This window comes from Trachurus japonicus, chromosome 21 (genome assembly GCF_045865225.1).
Source record: "Trachurus japonicus isolate A0001 chromosome 21, Traja_1.0".
NCBI lineage: Eukaryota > Metazoa > Chordata > Actinopteri > Carangiformes > Carangidae > Trachurus > Trachurus japonicus.
The window spans coordinates 25,854,616-25,868,419 of record NC_140927.1 but is presented as its reverse complement, the minus strand read 5'-3'; the positions used below and the strand labels follow the sequence as shown (position 1 = coordinate 25,868,419).

The 13,804-nt window shown below is 41.7% G+C and overlaps 1 protein-coding gene across 1 annotated transcript in view; it reads left to right on the top strand.

Annotated features, from left to right (window-relative positions):
* Positions 1-3,995: 3,995 nt before the first annotated feature.
* Positions 3,996-13,804, top strand: part of dnah1 (dynein, axonemal, heavy chain 1) — a 38,765-nt gene continuing 28,956 nt past the window's right edge. Inside the window, exons 1-23 of the mRNA XM_085764346.1 lie at positions 3,996-4,136; positions 5,161-5,337; positions 5,420-5,501; positions 5,627-5,801; positions 5,962-6,100; positions 6,232-6,364; positions 6,468-6,641; positions 6,739-6,994; positions 7,520-7,677; positions 7,786-7,997; positions 8,487-8,785; positions 9,334-9,484; positions 9,583-9,776; positions 10,389-10,614; positions 10,705-10,824; positions 10,914-10,996; positions 11,128-11,269; positions 11,552-11,707; positions 11,792-11,990; positions 12,087-12,340; positions 12,899-13,111; positions 13,204-13,368; positions 13,465-13,586. Of these exons, the coding sequence (XP_085620472.1) occupies positions 5,161-5,337; positions 5,420-5,501; positions 5,627-5,801; positions 5,962-6,100; positions 6,232-6,364; positions 6,468-6,641; positions 6,739-6,994; positions 7,520-7,677; positions 7,786-7,997; positions 8,487-8,785; positions 9,334-9,484; positions 9,583-9,776; positions 10,389-10,614; positions 10,705-10,824; positions 10,914-10,996; positions 11,128-11,269; positions 11,552-11,707; positions 11,792-11,990; positions 12,087-12,340; positions 12,899-13,111; positions 13,204-13,368; positions 13,465-13,586 (3,830 nt within the window). The 5' untranslated portion in view covers positions 3,996-4,136. The remainder of the gene's footprint in view (positions 4,137-5,160; positions 5,338-5,419; positions 5,502-5,626; positions 5,802-5,961; positions 6,101-6,231; positions 6,365-6,467; positions 6,642-6,738; positions 6,995-7,519; positions 7,678-7,785; positions 7,998-8,486; positions 8,786-9,333; positions 9,485-9,582; positions 9,777-10,388; positions 10,615-10,704; positions 10,825-10,913; positions 10,997-11,127; positions 11,270-11,551; positions 11,708-11,791; positions 11,991-12,086; positions 12,341-12,898; positions 13,112-13,203; positions 13,369-13,464; positions 13,587-13,804) is intronic.

The window sequence follows — 13,804 nt, the reverse complement described above, 5'->3', positions numbered from 1 at the left end:
AACTGCAGTTCATCTCTAGCAACAGTACAAAGGATGTTTTTGTGGCACCAAATGTAGAAGAAAAAGAAAAAGAAGAAGTCTCAATAAAAATGTAATATTTTAAGGAGGTAGGTAATACCTATTACCATATCTATCAATGATTTATGGTTACTCAGTGAATGTTTGTGGTTCCTGAAATAAATAATGAAGAAAAATGTTAGAAAATTGAATTATCTGGAAAAAAAATAAAGCCAGGAAAATCAGTGTGTATTGGGAAAATATCTCAACCTTGTTACATTAGGTTGGAAGGATCAAGACCTCAAAAGCTGCTATTGAAAAGCCTGCAAGCCTTAAGAACCGCTCGCGGCCATCTACTGGAAATCTGTAACATCTGGATATAATGGGTCCATTCTGTACCGAACAAATATGAAAAATCCCCCGCCCCCAATATCGGCAGCATTGTGCATCATGTGTACTGATGCGGTCAATTCACATAAAAAAAAGAAAAAAAAGAGAGCAGTCCTATGTCTGTTTGTGTCAGATGACCTGGATCTAATTATAACCAACACACTTAGGGAGATATTCACCCATCAGACGTGAGAGTTCACTTCAGAGACAAAAAGCAGAGAAAAAATAATACTAATGTGTGAAATGTCACGTGTGCATCAGATTAATTGGATTAAACTACAGGTATAGCTGTTACATTGCGTGCAGTGGGCTTAAGGCTACTCTCTCACTCCTGGTGGGTGATTCCTCTCTTTGTGTACCAGCAGGTTTTCCCTCTGACCAGACAAAGAGATTAGGGAAGATATACAGCGACTGTCATTTGCCATTGCCCCTGCTCTTTTCATGCTGTGACCAAGTGGCCTGCAGGGAGCAACCACTTAAAGGCAATCCATGAGTCTCCTGGGCCTTGTGTCTGCTGACCTTTCCTTGTGTATGTGTGGTTTTTTTTGTTGTTTTTTTTACAGACACAGTCAAGACCCAACCTGAAAGAAAGGGAAGAGGCTGCTATACAACAGCAGGATTGTGGGTCAAACACTCAAAGGAAGATAAAAGCTTCCTTGGTGGAAATAATGCATGACGCTTCATTGGAAACAGATCCATATGTCAGAGGTTTTTGCTGAAGGAGCATTGAGGTTAATGAACTCTATTTAAATGGGTTTTGTTATGCTTCTTCTGATTGCGTTCTTATGGAGGAAGATATTTGACTTCAAGAGTGTGCACACATATGACACATCCAATAAATTCAATACTGCTCCCCTATACTGTACACCTCTGTGGAAACAAAGGAGCAGAAAGGGGGTGGGGTTGTTGTGTGTGTGTTTTTTAATAAGACCTTTGAGGTACACACAAATAGACAGCTTCCTATAGACATAATCTCCTGTCACATGAGATGACCCACAATAAGCGATTCAGGAAATAGCCGGATGATAACAATGAAGCGGACGGAGATCATCATGAGTGAGCTAACGAGACAACTCATCTTAATTAAGAGCATCATTAATGGGTAAATGACTCGATAAGGGGTTTTTTTTTTGGGGGGGGGGGGGGGGGGGGGGGTTAATGTTGCAGGAGGATTATTGCTCCTACGGAAACACGAGGGAAATCACCCGAGGATGGGGAGTGACCCACATTTGGGAGGAGTAAAGATGGGGGTGCACGCGACCCCCATTCCCCTAACCAGCACCCCCATATCCCCCCCTGGGCAGCCCACTGATTGGTTCATTACCCATGGTGAACACATCTACTACCCCCCACTCACACAAACACACACACATGTACTGACCCTGCCCCCCCTCTCCAGTCTGTCTATGATCATCCTGCCAGTGTCCAGATTCCTTCAGATTCGTAAATAGCTCCACACTTTCCCCATCTGCTGGAATGCAGAAAATATTTTGCCTCTTTGACGTTAGATTTTTACAAATCCTGCTCACAGAGAAGGAAATAATCAATCAACATAAACTAAATTTACAGATTATTTTTCCTAATTAGATTCTTTAAGACAATAAATTTGTGACTTTTGGTCGGTAAAGTGAAAGAAAAATGACAAATACTGTAGGTGCAACATCCATCTGGCCGTATAGATGTAAGACCAACAGATACAAGAATTCCTTTATTCCCACTGTCACTAGTCTTTTAAACACTATTACATGAGTCTTTTAACTATAGCTCCTTTTTTTGTCTTTACTGTATGCTGCTTTTTATTTTTATTGTATCATGTTTTTTATGTTGTATTTTATTATTTGTATCATGTTCTCATGCTGTATTTATTATGTCCACTGTTTGGTGAGTTTTCATGTGTCTATGTATATATGACGTGGTTCTTCTCTCTACTTGCTGCACAACAAATTGCCCCATTGGGGATAATAAAGACACCTTGAACCTTGAAAATGCTTAATTATATCAAACACTATCCAAATGAATATACTGTATGTTCTTTCTTTGCATTAGTCAGATACATTTAAAGTTTGAAATATCCTTGGGCAGATGTGTTAAATGATCTTGCACCTATTAGCAGACAGGTGTATAGGCTGTTTTATACCTGCAGGCGTTGTCACACCCTTGCACCAAGATGGTCTACTTTCACCTCAGATCAACACCAGGAGCTCTATTTATCTGGACACTTCTGCAGAGGCGGGAGTGGTACTGTTAAAACACATATATTTCAAGTTGTTCTTCAGGGCTGAATCCTGCCATCTCTACACGGAAAGACCCCCCCGCCTCCTCCACCACCTCCCCTTGATGGAGCACACTCTCATCACCTCCTCCAGGGGGGATTTGGATGAACACTCTCTGAAGGTCAAAGTTGTGACCGTGTTGCATACTAGATGGTTATACCTTTACCATCTGATGCCCGTGCCTCCCTGCTCTCCATTGGCTGTCACCCCTGGTTACTGCTGCTTCGCTGGGTCGCTGGCCATTGTCCTCAGGCGGCGGTGTTTGCTGGCAGCTGCGCTCAGATGGAGGCGGAGAGGACCACAGACGTGCTGCCGTTATGTGTTCGCAACTGGTTGAAAAGATAACAAAGGAATACATATCATACTGCAGAATAATGCAAGCAGAAACATAGCCTACCTTGTGATAGGGATAGGAGATCAGGAGATGGTAGATAATAGGGCGATTAGGACAAATAGTGTCTCAGCACATAGCTTCAGTTCAGACACATTAAATAGGCTACAATTGCACAAAATGAGCTTTCTTTGTTCACATTAACATACACTATCCTCTGAATAGCTTAACCCAGAGATCCAATGACAAGGGGATGGTTTAGAAGTGGTGATGCTCAGCAAGATGGAACCATAGATGTAATCTATTACAAGTAACATCCATCAAAAAATAACATAAAAGAGACCATTTGCTAATTTGAAGAATTATGGTGCATACAGTATATTTCCGCTGGCCTTTGTGAACCCAGTATCTCATTGACCACCTGTATCGCTGTAGCCTGTCTGCCTTAGTCTTTGGCGCCCTCAAGTGTGCAAAACAACAAAAGTACAGTGGGATCCAAACATCTGAGATTACTTCAGACTGACATTACAGTAAAATGATAAACAAGACATAATGAGAAAAAACTTTTGAACTTGTCTTGATTATATTAATTTGCACATAGTAAAAATAGATAGATAGATAGATAGATAGATAGATAGATAGATAGATAGATAGATAGATAGATAGATAGATAGATAGATAGATAGATAGTCTCTATTGTCATTCAGACATTAGGCCGCCTACACCAAATGCTATTGTAGAACGAATAAAAATTTGCATTAGGCCACAATAAAAACAAATGGATTAAAATATCGTAATAAAAAATAAATATTGATCACATGCTCAGAATGTGTTCAGTGTGTGTGTGTGTGTGTGTGTGTGTGTGTGTTTGTTGTGTGTGTCCAAACAGTCCGCAATGAAATACCATGGATGTAATGTGCTGCCATGATGTGAGTTTTTTTTTTTTTTTTACCCTTCGCGCTTTCCGTAGTGCAGCTGTGTTGCGTCTCCATAGCAACAGTTGCCGCGTTTACGTGCCTACGCCTGGACGTTAATGTTGGCATTTAAACAGTTCAGCTCGGTAATATTTGGACTAAAATTATCCACAAAGTACTTCAAAGAAGCGTGGTGGCGACGCGGGACCACATCTCCACATTTGAGACAAGGTTTGTCCACACGTTTGTTGTCTTTTGGTTTTTAAGATGAAAGTAATAAACTTTACAAAGGCTGTTTGTTTGTTTGTTTGTGCACATTTAGGTGTCGCGTTTAACGGAAGCTAATGTGCACGACGGAATGATAACCTTTATTCTTACAGACACACTTTGATGTTTTGGTAGTTTTTAAGAGCTAGTAACACAACTTCAATCGATGTCAAATGACAAAGTTGGCTTACCTGTACTTGAATTGTTGTTATGGTTAGCTCAAATTACGTCATTTGTTTACAGTTCTCCTTAAATGAGTTGGTTGTTTGGTCCTCCAAGGTCATAATATGGTCTGGGTCTCAATTATCACTTCCAATCCATTTTTTTTTTCTGATTTTCCAAACAAAAACAGAGAAAAACAAAATATCCGTCTGCTTTTTTCTGCTTTTATTTTGATTTTTATGCACATCACTTCCTCTTCCTGTCTGCCCCCGAGCTACTGACTGTACTAAATGAGAAATGAGAAATAAAATCACGTGTATTCATTTGTCCCCCATTTAATTACGGTTCTTTCTTTCTTTCTTTCTTTCTTTCTTTCTTTCTTTCTTTCTTTCTTTCTTTCTTTTATTTATCTGTTTATTTATTTATCTGTTTATTTATTTGACAATCCAAGTGTTGCCGTCATATGTTTGGTTCTCCAAGGTCATATGTGGTCTGGTTCTCAATCATCATTCCCAATCTATTTTGTTTTCTTTTCCTCCATACAAAAACAGAGATGTATTTATTTATTTATAGCTATATATACATATAGCTTTTATTTTGACACTTCCTCTTCCTGTCTGTCCACCGAGCTACTGACTCCACTAAATGAGAAATGAGAAATAAAATCGGATATATTCATTTTTCCCCCTGATTTACTTACAGATTATTTTTCATTCACATTTTTCAGTTTTATCCACATATGACAAAGAGTTAAAAAGAGTGAAACAGCAGCGTATCAAATCCAGGATTTGTTGTTCTTCTAACATAAATTATTTTATTCTGCCAGATGATGGAGCGGAAAAGAGTTGTTTCTTTCGGGCCACTGGTGCCACATCCTCCCAGCAAACCTCCTGAGCCCAAGCGCCCAACTCGAAGTGACGTACGCTTCCCTATAATCAGAAAATGCTCCCTGATTGAACAGAATGGCCTCTACTCAGATGATATCACGATACCCAAGTATCAGGTAAAAACACCATGAGCTCATCATTTATATGATGCTAAGTCCTCGCTCTGGTTTAAACTAAGAAGGACTGTTTATTTATTAGTTTCTTACAGCTGGACCTGAACTCTGGCAGAGGTCACGGGGTCAATCCAGCCTTCAGCCACCCAAATACAACATGCCAAAAGGTGAGATACAACATTTTAAGGCATGTAAACACTTTACATGATCCTAGTATTTCTCATATGCATGTTATTCTAAAATAAATGAATTGTTCTGTATAATCTCTGCCCGGCTGCACTGTTTTCCATAGTAACAACCATCAAGACCACATGTGACAAGTTGAGGTCTGTTGGTAAGGATTTCCGTCGACCTGTCTCACACCCCTCTCAGAATCCTTACTTCTGCCAACGTGGAGTTACGCCCAAAGTTCAGATTCCCTACCAAACCAATCCTGGGCAGATACCCCGCAAGTTAGAGATAGAGAGGTTTGTACTCTTTGTGCGTCTACATTGTATGGCAAAACAGCTCATTACATGCCCTGTAGTCATAATATACTACAGGACTAGTCCATGTAGTAGGAGGTCCATCGATTATTTCAACTGCTTACTGTTGTGACTTATTTACACTTTATTTGTTTTATTGTAGATGTCGAAGGGAATACTTGAAGATAGATCTTGAAGAGCTCCTGGAGGAAAAAGGCGTAAACTCTAGTCTTATAATGCCAAGACGTCCCAGCAGTCATGCTGAGGACGTGACACCTGAATCATCCTGTCTCCCGCTGGAGGTGAGCCAGTCACCGCTGCAAATCTTGTCTGTGCTGTTTTGGTTCCTGTTAAACAGTGATATCTAACACTTTGGGGTCCAGCAGCAGCAGCACCTCACACCACACTCATCTTCCCTGTGTTTCTTACTCAGATATTTGACAGTGTGGAGTATGACTGCTGGACTCCACAGGACTGGCTTGCCCTGGGCAAAGATGAAGTATCACCTGATCAAAAACCTATACCAGCAAAAGCGCTGCTACCTACAGACGACCCTGCATCCTCCGGTGAAATGTCCTCAGAAAAACATTTTAGCAGAGTCAACCAAGACTTTAGTTTTTTTGCTCTTTTTATTCTCTCTGTCTCGGTCTCTGTCTTCTCTCTCTTTAGACGAGGATGCAACCGACGCCTGCCTGGAGTACAGCTGGCATTTAGTTGGGGTCCTTAACTACAGTGAAAAGAAAGGCCAGTACCTGGTGGAGAAGGTTCGCCAACAGAGCGAAGTGACAGACGATGAGGAAAATCGTATTTCAAATGAAGAACAAAAAAAGAGCAAATTTCCTGGTTTGTTTTTATATCACTGTGCCGTAAATTGATGGTATTGACTCAGAATTTGTTGAATTGTTTTGTAACCCTCTCTCCCTCTCTCTCTCTTGCACAGAAAAAGTCCCTTTTCACCCAGGCACTCAGTACTGGGTGCCCAGGATCAGACTGTTCTTCTTCGCTGAGGACCCGCGGGTCTTTGTTGAGCGGCTTCAGTTTGCCCTGCACCTGAGGAAGCAAACAGAGGACCTGATCGCCTTCAACCGACCCGCGGACTGCATGCCCGTCTGGAGCGGAGGACCGTTTCTTGAAACCCACAGTCTTCAGTGTATTAAAAAGTTTGCTCTTTCAACCCCTGGGCTCAGGCAGGCAACGTAAGTGAAGTCTTTGTTAACTCACTGTTGTAATTTCCCCCACCAGTACTGGCCTGGTGTTTAAAGGGATACTTCACCCAAAATCGATAATTCACCAATTTTCTACTCACCGTCATGCCAAGAAAGGGTTTGGAGAACTTTCAGAGTCATCAAAATGCTTTTGGAGTTCACTTTTGAATCGTCCAAAACACACACTATAAAACATCCAGATACCTCCATACTGCTCGTCTGTACTGACCCAAGTGTCCTGAAGCCGCCACATGGAAAAGTTGTTCAGAAAACAATAATTTGATCTCTGTTTTTAGCCTTGTTGTAGCAGTAGCTCCCAGTGGCTGCGCGAGATGCGCGAGATTTGCTGTGAGATGTTCTTCCGTGTTTACATCTTTACATGTTTAAATCTCATGTGCACAAACATCAACACAGCCACTGGGAGCTGCTACTACAACAAGGCTAAAAACAGAGATCTGACTAAGAAGAGAATTGACTAACGAATGAAAGTTGAATAAGCAAATATTATCTTTGCAGGGCTGAAAGGTTTATCAGAGACCTGGAGAAGGATATTAGTCTGGAATTTCACTTTGCTACGAACCGTATGATCTATGACAAAGTTGCGATGAGCATCTCAGAGGAGTTTTCATACCTCAACGTGCAAAAGAAGAAACCTGAGTCTGTACCACAACAAGGTGAGATACATTTGTTCAAGTCACTTGAGTCAAGATTAAAGAAATGTTTCAGCATCCAAAACCTGGTATTCATCTCAAAATCTAATCACTGGGTTGTTTTACGCACAGGGTGCTTCCCAATTCCTCACATTGACTTTAAGGCGAGGCGAGCTGCATTCATCTTCCGCTCCTATCTGACAAGGGCAGAGGCGATTCATGCGATGTCTGCAGTGTGGTATGAGTGTAACAAAGTCACAACCATGAAGTTGTTCAACGTCACCTCGAACAAACCCCTGCGACTGGACGATTTCGAAGCCCTCCAGATTCAAATTCAAACAAAGGTATTTATTGTAGCATTAAAGCTTTTGTTTTACCAGAGCTAGGCAAGGAAAGGGAGAGCTTTTAATGAAATGGTGAATGCATAGTTTGCTTTAACAATGGGTCACTAAGTAACATGGCTCGTTGCGATCATCAAATCACTTTCAAACCCTGGCCAAGAAGCTGAACTGGTGCACAACAATTATAAAAACAAATGACATAATACAAACATTTCATCATTCAAGAATAGCAGGTGCACATTTCTGTTACTGTAGTTTATATTTTATAAGAGCCTTGAATTCACCCATGAGGAAATGAGACCAGACAGTTGAAGAGAGTTCTGAATGTGCTTAATCACTTGTTGAACAAACTAAAACTAAACTGAAATAAAAAATCAAGCTGAAAAACTAAATGAAAATAAAAACTAATGAAAATTTTAAAACTATAATAACCTTGGTGCTCACACAGAGACATAAAATCACAAACACTGATTCATTTTCTCTCGTCTTCAGACAAACCTGTTTCTTCGGGAGCAGTGGAGGATCATGCTGAGCAACATTGTCACCTCCAATCTGGGACGTATCGGGAAGGGCACGTTCAACCTGAACGAGTCTCGATGGGAGATGTACTCGACGTCCAAGCTGTTCAGCATGATGGGCGTGGTGCGCTTTAAGATGCAGGAGTCTCTACGTAACCTGGTGCACAACTCGCTGCTCAGCCTGACCGGCCTTGTGCTGGGCGCCTGCCACGGCGTGCTCAACTGTCCCCAGGACCTGGTCTGGGGGAAAGACCTCATCACCAGCCCTTACACGTAGGACAACATGCACTTCATCCTAGTCCTACTTAGTATAAACACACACCACTGGAAACAGGGCTGGGTATCACTACTGATTTACTGATTTAATTTGATTCCGATTCACAAGGTCCCGATTCGATTCAACGTTGATTCATTTAGAGATATTTCAAATATCAATTTTGCATGGTTATGAAAGAGATTTTCACAAAACTAATGTTGCAAATTGTACAAAGATGAAACTCTCTCTAACCTGTTGTATTATTAAAAATATTCATGTTTACATTAAATTGACCAAAAAGCAGTTACATTAATGCACATTCATTTAAGTTTTTAGTGTAGTTTTAGTTTATTTGTTCGCACCAAAAAAAAGACAAATGAGGATCGATATGAATCGGAAAATTGTTTTTTTTAAACCCAGCCCTAACTGTAAACATCACACACTTTTATTCTGTATTGTTTTATTCTCTCATTATATCCTGAATTCAAGTTTAGGTGACACAAGCATTTATACTGTTGAATAAGTAGCATTATGCTGCTGATGTTAATGCATTGTTCCTATCTAGCCCAAAAAAGAACGCTGTCTTCATGTTGGACTTGATCCTGGACCAGAACGGGGTTCACTATAGCACACCGCCGGAGAACTTTCAGCCATCTGTCATTAGCCTGTTTGATAGAAGCATCGCGGCCACGTACAATGTACCGCGGCTCGAGAAGGTGAAGTTGAATATGCACCTCTCCGTCACCTCAATCCCACAGCATCAAGTTGAAAACGTGAACAAGGAATTTAACTCCTCCTCTCTTGTCCACTCAAGTTAGTGATGCAGAAGTTGTTAATCGGTGGCGATCCGTTGCTCGAGACGGTGCATTCATGGGAGCCACACGTCAATGAGCTGAGGGAGAAGGTCCGCCACGCACTGATACAAGCAGTCATACCCCTCAAGGCTTACGCTGCTGAATATGTACAGTATTTGGATCTACACAACCAGGACATAGACACCCTTCTCAGGTAAATGTGTTCTTTTTAAATGACCTATTTTGCATATCTGTGAGTGGGGTAAGAAATAAAGCAATGTCCAAGTATAAAACTGTTATAGTATAATCTGTTTATAAAGATGTAATCCTCAATCAAATATAGGAATGAAGCAATTGTTAAATGGTTTAAATGTCATTTCAAATGACATTAAACTAATATGAATACAAAATTTACATTTTTAACAAATCTGATGCATGCTTTTAAAACAATTATTTATTTATTCATTTTCATTTATTTAAAACACATTTTTATTTGTTATTAACCCATTTACAAGGTGGTATAGGGTATTGTAGCAATTTTGGAGAAGACATATGTACATATAATATCTTTACACACGCTTACTGAGAGGAAGCAGATTACTTCGATCGTGTATTAATTCATGTAGAAGGGGTGGGAGCCAGTAAGTTTTACTTCTTACATACTTGCATATTCAAAATAAACACTTAAATCAAATCAAAAACAAATTCTCACCACTCCCTCTCTCAAGTGTTTGGACATATTTGCATATTTGTAAATGTCTACAAATTACAAGTTGTCCATTCGGGATGTAGTCTTTGACGTTTCCTTCTTCACTGGTGCTGCCAGCTCTCATACAGACACAGAACAGACAGCCCAAGAAGCGAAGAAGGAGGTGGAGCAACATCTCAAAAAGATGAAAGAGATCGACAACTCGATGCCGTCGTCCATTATGATTGGTCCATTCATTGTCCGTGTGGAGGCCGTGCGTCAGAATCTCTCCAGCAAGAGAAAAACTTTAGCCAAGACAATACTCGATCGTCTGTCTCTGAGGCTACGCAAGAAAGTCGATGATGTAAGTCATTTGATCAAACCATATTACTGTTTTACGTCCTGCAACTCAACAATAACCTTTCTTGTTTTTGTTTTTTTTGTGTGCATGTAGGCGTGTGAAAAGTGTATCGTCATTAGTAGAAAGCTACAAGAGAAGCCCAACAACATCGAGGACCTGGCTGAAAAGAGAGAATGGATGAAGCAAATCCCAGGAGAGCTCAAGAGTCACAGGGTACAGAATGAATTGTCTCTGTCTGTTCATATCATATGAAGAGTTACTTTGACTTTGTTGACTCCTTTATTCTAATCTGTCCACAACAGGATTTCATGACCAAGACCGTGTCGGACTATGATGTACTAGAAGACCTTCGTTACAGTCTCTCAGATGAGGACGCAAGTAAAAAGTAAGTGCATACTCGTCATTTCATATGAAAATATCATTAACATGCTTTAATGTGGAATTAAGAGTGATTTAATGGATTAGTTGTTAGAGCGAGCAGATGAAACGGAGGAGTCTTTATACGTATCTGTGCAGGTGGGCAGCTGTTGCGTGGCCTCAGAGGATAGTCAGCCAGGTGGAGGCCACAACTGTCCAGCATGAGGAGGATGAGGAGCGCTTCCGCAAGATCCAGCTCTCCGATCAGGACAACTTTGGGGAGACCCTGGACTCTCTGCAGGTCAGCTGAGGCAGCTTGGGGTTTGGGCTTCGGAGGTATTAATGACAGTATCAGCTACAGCCAAGTGTCCTCTGTTGGCTGAGTTACTTACAGATGATTCCCAGAGGAAATCTTTTTGAAATGTTCCCAACATTTACAGGACTTTTGATCCAGCAACGTCTAGAAGTGTGAAAACACGAAGAACAGCTTTGGTTTGTTGTGTTTTGGAAATGATTTTGTGCCGTTTCAGGAAATAACCATCAAAAAACAGTGGTTATAAATTACCCAAACTCTGTTTTATAGATGCTGGTGGCTGGGTTTGCGACACATACAGACATCCACCGTGTCCACGAGATAGCCAACGAGATGAGGCGTACACAGAAGCAGCTGAAGGAATGCCAGGCCATGGCCCAAACCTACAACATCAGAGAACGTCTGTTAGGTATTCCTGTCACCAACGTAAGTGAAAAAGATTTTTTAATACATTTTTTCATGGTTTAAATGTTTAAATGCGTTTTCTGACAATTACAACGTATATTACAGTATGACCGCCTGCAGAAATTGATGAAGGACTTCCAGCCCTTCAAAGACCTGTGGATGACCACCTCTGATTGGCTACACTTGCACGAGAGCTGTCTCAACGATCCACTGTCGTCCATCGACGCCGAGCAGCTTGAGCAGAGTGTCACAGACGCCCACAGGACCATGCATAAATGTATCAAACAGTTCCAGGAAATTCCTGGTAGGTGACACATCTCTCACCAAACTAGACAAAGTGAAGTGCGTTTGTCTGTGTGCTGGGGTTGACCTGTTTATTTTTCTTTCTATGTGACTCTAGACTGCCAGATGGTGGCGACGTTAATCCGCGGCCAGATCGAGGACTTCCTTCCTCACGTTCCTCTGATTCAAGGCCTGAGGAACCCGGGGCTGAGGAGCCGCCACTGGGGGATACTTTCCGAGCGCATTAAAGTGAAAGTCCAGCCCAAGGCGAGTCTGACCTTCTCCCGCTGCCTGGAGCTCGGCCTGCAGAACCACATAGATGACGTCACTCATGTGGCTGAGATGGCTGGGAAAGAGTACACCATTGAGCAGGTATTTCAAAACCACAGTCAAACATGCATTGCAGTATGAATGTTTTGTATAGGATTTGTGATTTGTGATTTTGTGTGAGTTATAATGGGAGGCATAGATAGGATTTGGGCGGCTTGTTTTACTGTCTAATTGCAGAGTATTTATTTATTTATTCATATATTTGATTAGGACAATGCACATTAATCAACATATCAGCGAAAAGCATCAATATAAATATGCCGGAGTTGCTAAATTTCATCCGTTGTCCTAAGGCCGGTATCATTAAAAAACATACAGACATTACACCATGACAAATAGATAAAACATGTAGAAATCTTACACAAAAAATAGCCTGCTTCACATCAAGGTTAAGATACATACACAAAATAGAAAAGACGAAGACGAGAGCAGGTCTGGGTTGTTTTCAAGGTTTTGGAAGCAAATCCACAAAGTAAGGTTTAGGAAAAAGAATGTGGATCAGAAATAGACTTCACCTACCACCTACACCTGCAAAATAATGTAATAGAAAAAAGTTGACTATGGTAATGTTTTTTTTTTTTCTCACACCTTCTCCCCCAGACACTGGAAAAGATGGAGAATGAGTGGGCGGCGATTCTCTTTGATGTGTTGCCCTACAAGGAGACGGGCACCTACATCATCAAGAGCCCAGATGAAGCATCGCAGCTGCTGGACGACCACATTGTCACCATGCAGAGCTTGTCCTTCTCTCCCTTCAAGAAAACCTTTGAGGAACGCATCAACGGCTGGGAGAGCAGGCTCAAAATGACTCAGGTACAGTATGCACACACACACAACAGCATCATGCAGTGTCATGTGCTGTGGCTTTGTGGTGCTACTGCCTTCCTGTCGTGCTGTCTTTGCAGAATGTGCTGGACGAGTGGCTGACGTGCCAGCGCTCCTGGCTCTACCTGGAGCCCATCTTCAGCTCCGACGACATCAACGAGCAGCTGCCCGTGGAAGGAAAGAAATACCAGCAGATGGAGAAAATATGGAGAGCGGCCATGAAAAGTGCCTTTAACAATCCAGTGGTCAGTGCTTGCACACAGGAAAGTGAATAAGAACGGATAATAATGGTGTCCAGGTGTTTGTTGACCACTCATGCGCGTCTCTGTTTGTGCGTCCAGGTGATTAAGCTGTGTCCAGACGCTCGACTGCTGGACAAACTGACGGAGTGCAACGTGCTTTTGGAGCAGGTGCAGAAGGGTCTCAGTGAGTACTTGGAGACAAAACGAGGCTCCTTCCCCAGGTAAGCCAGAGGGAAAACAGTGACACCATTCAGTTTCAGCATTTAAACAAGCTCTTGTATAGCCTGACAAGCCAGACTATATCATTAACATGTCTAGTCTGGCAACGAGCGGTAGACCTCGGCTCAATCCAGGGGGCGGGATGAAGGCTGTCCTTCAAACTGCCTCTGCACCAATAGGGTAGCGCTACGACCAATCAGAGCAAAGAGCAGGATGACGT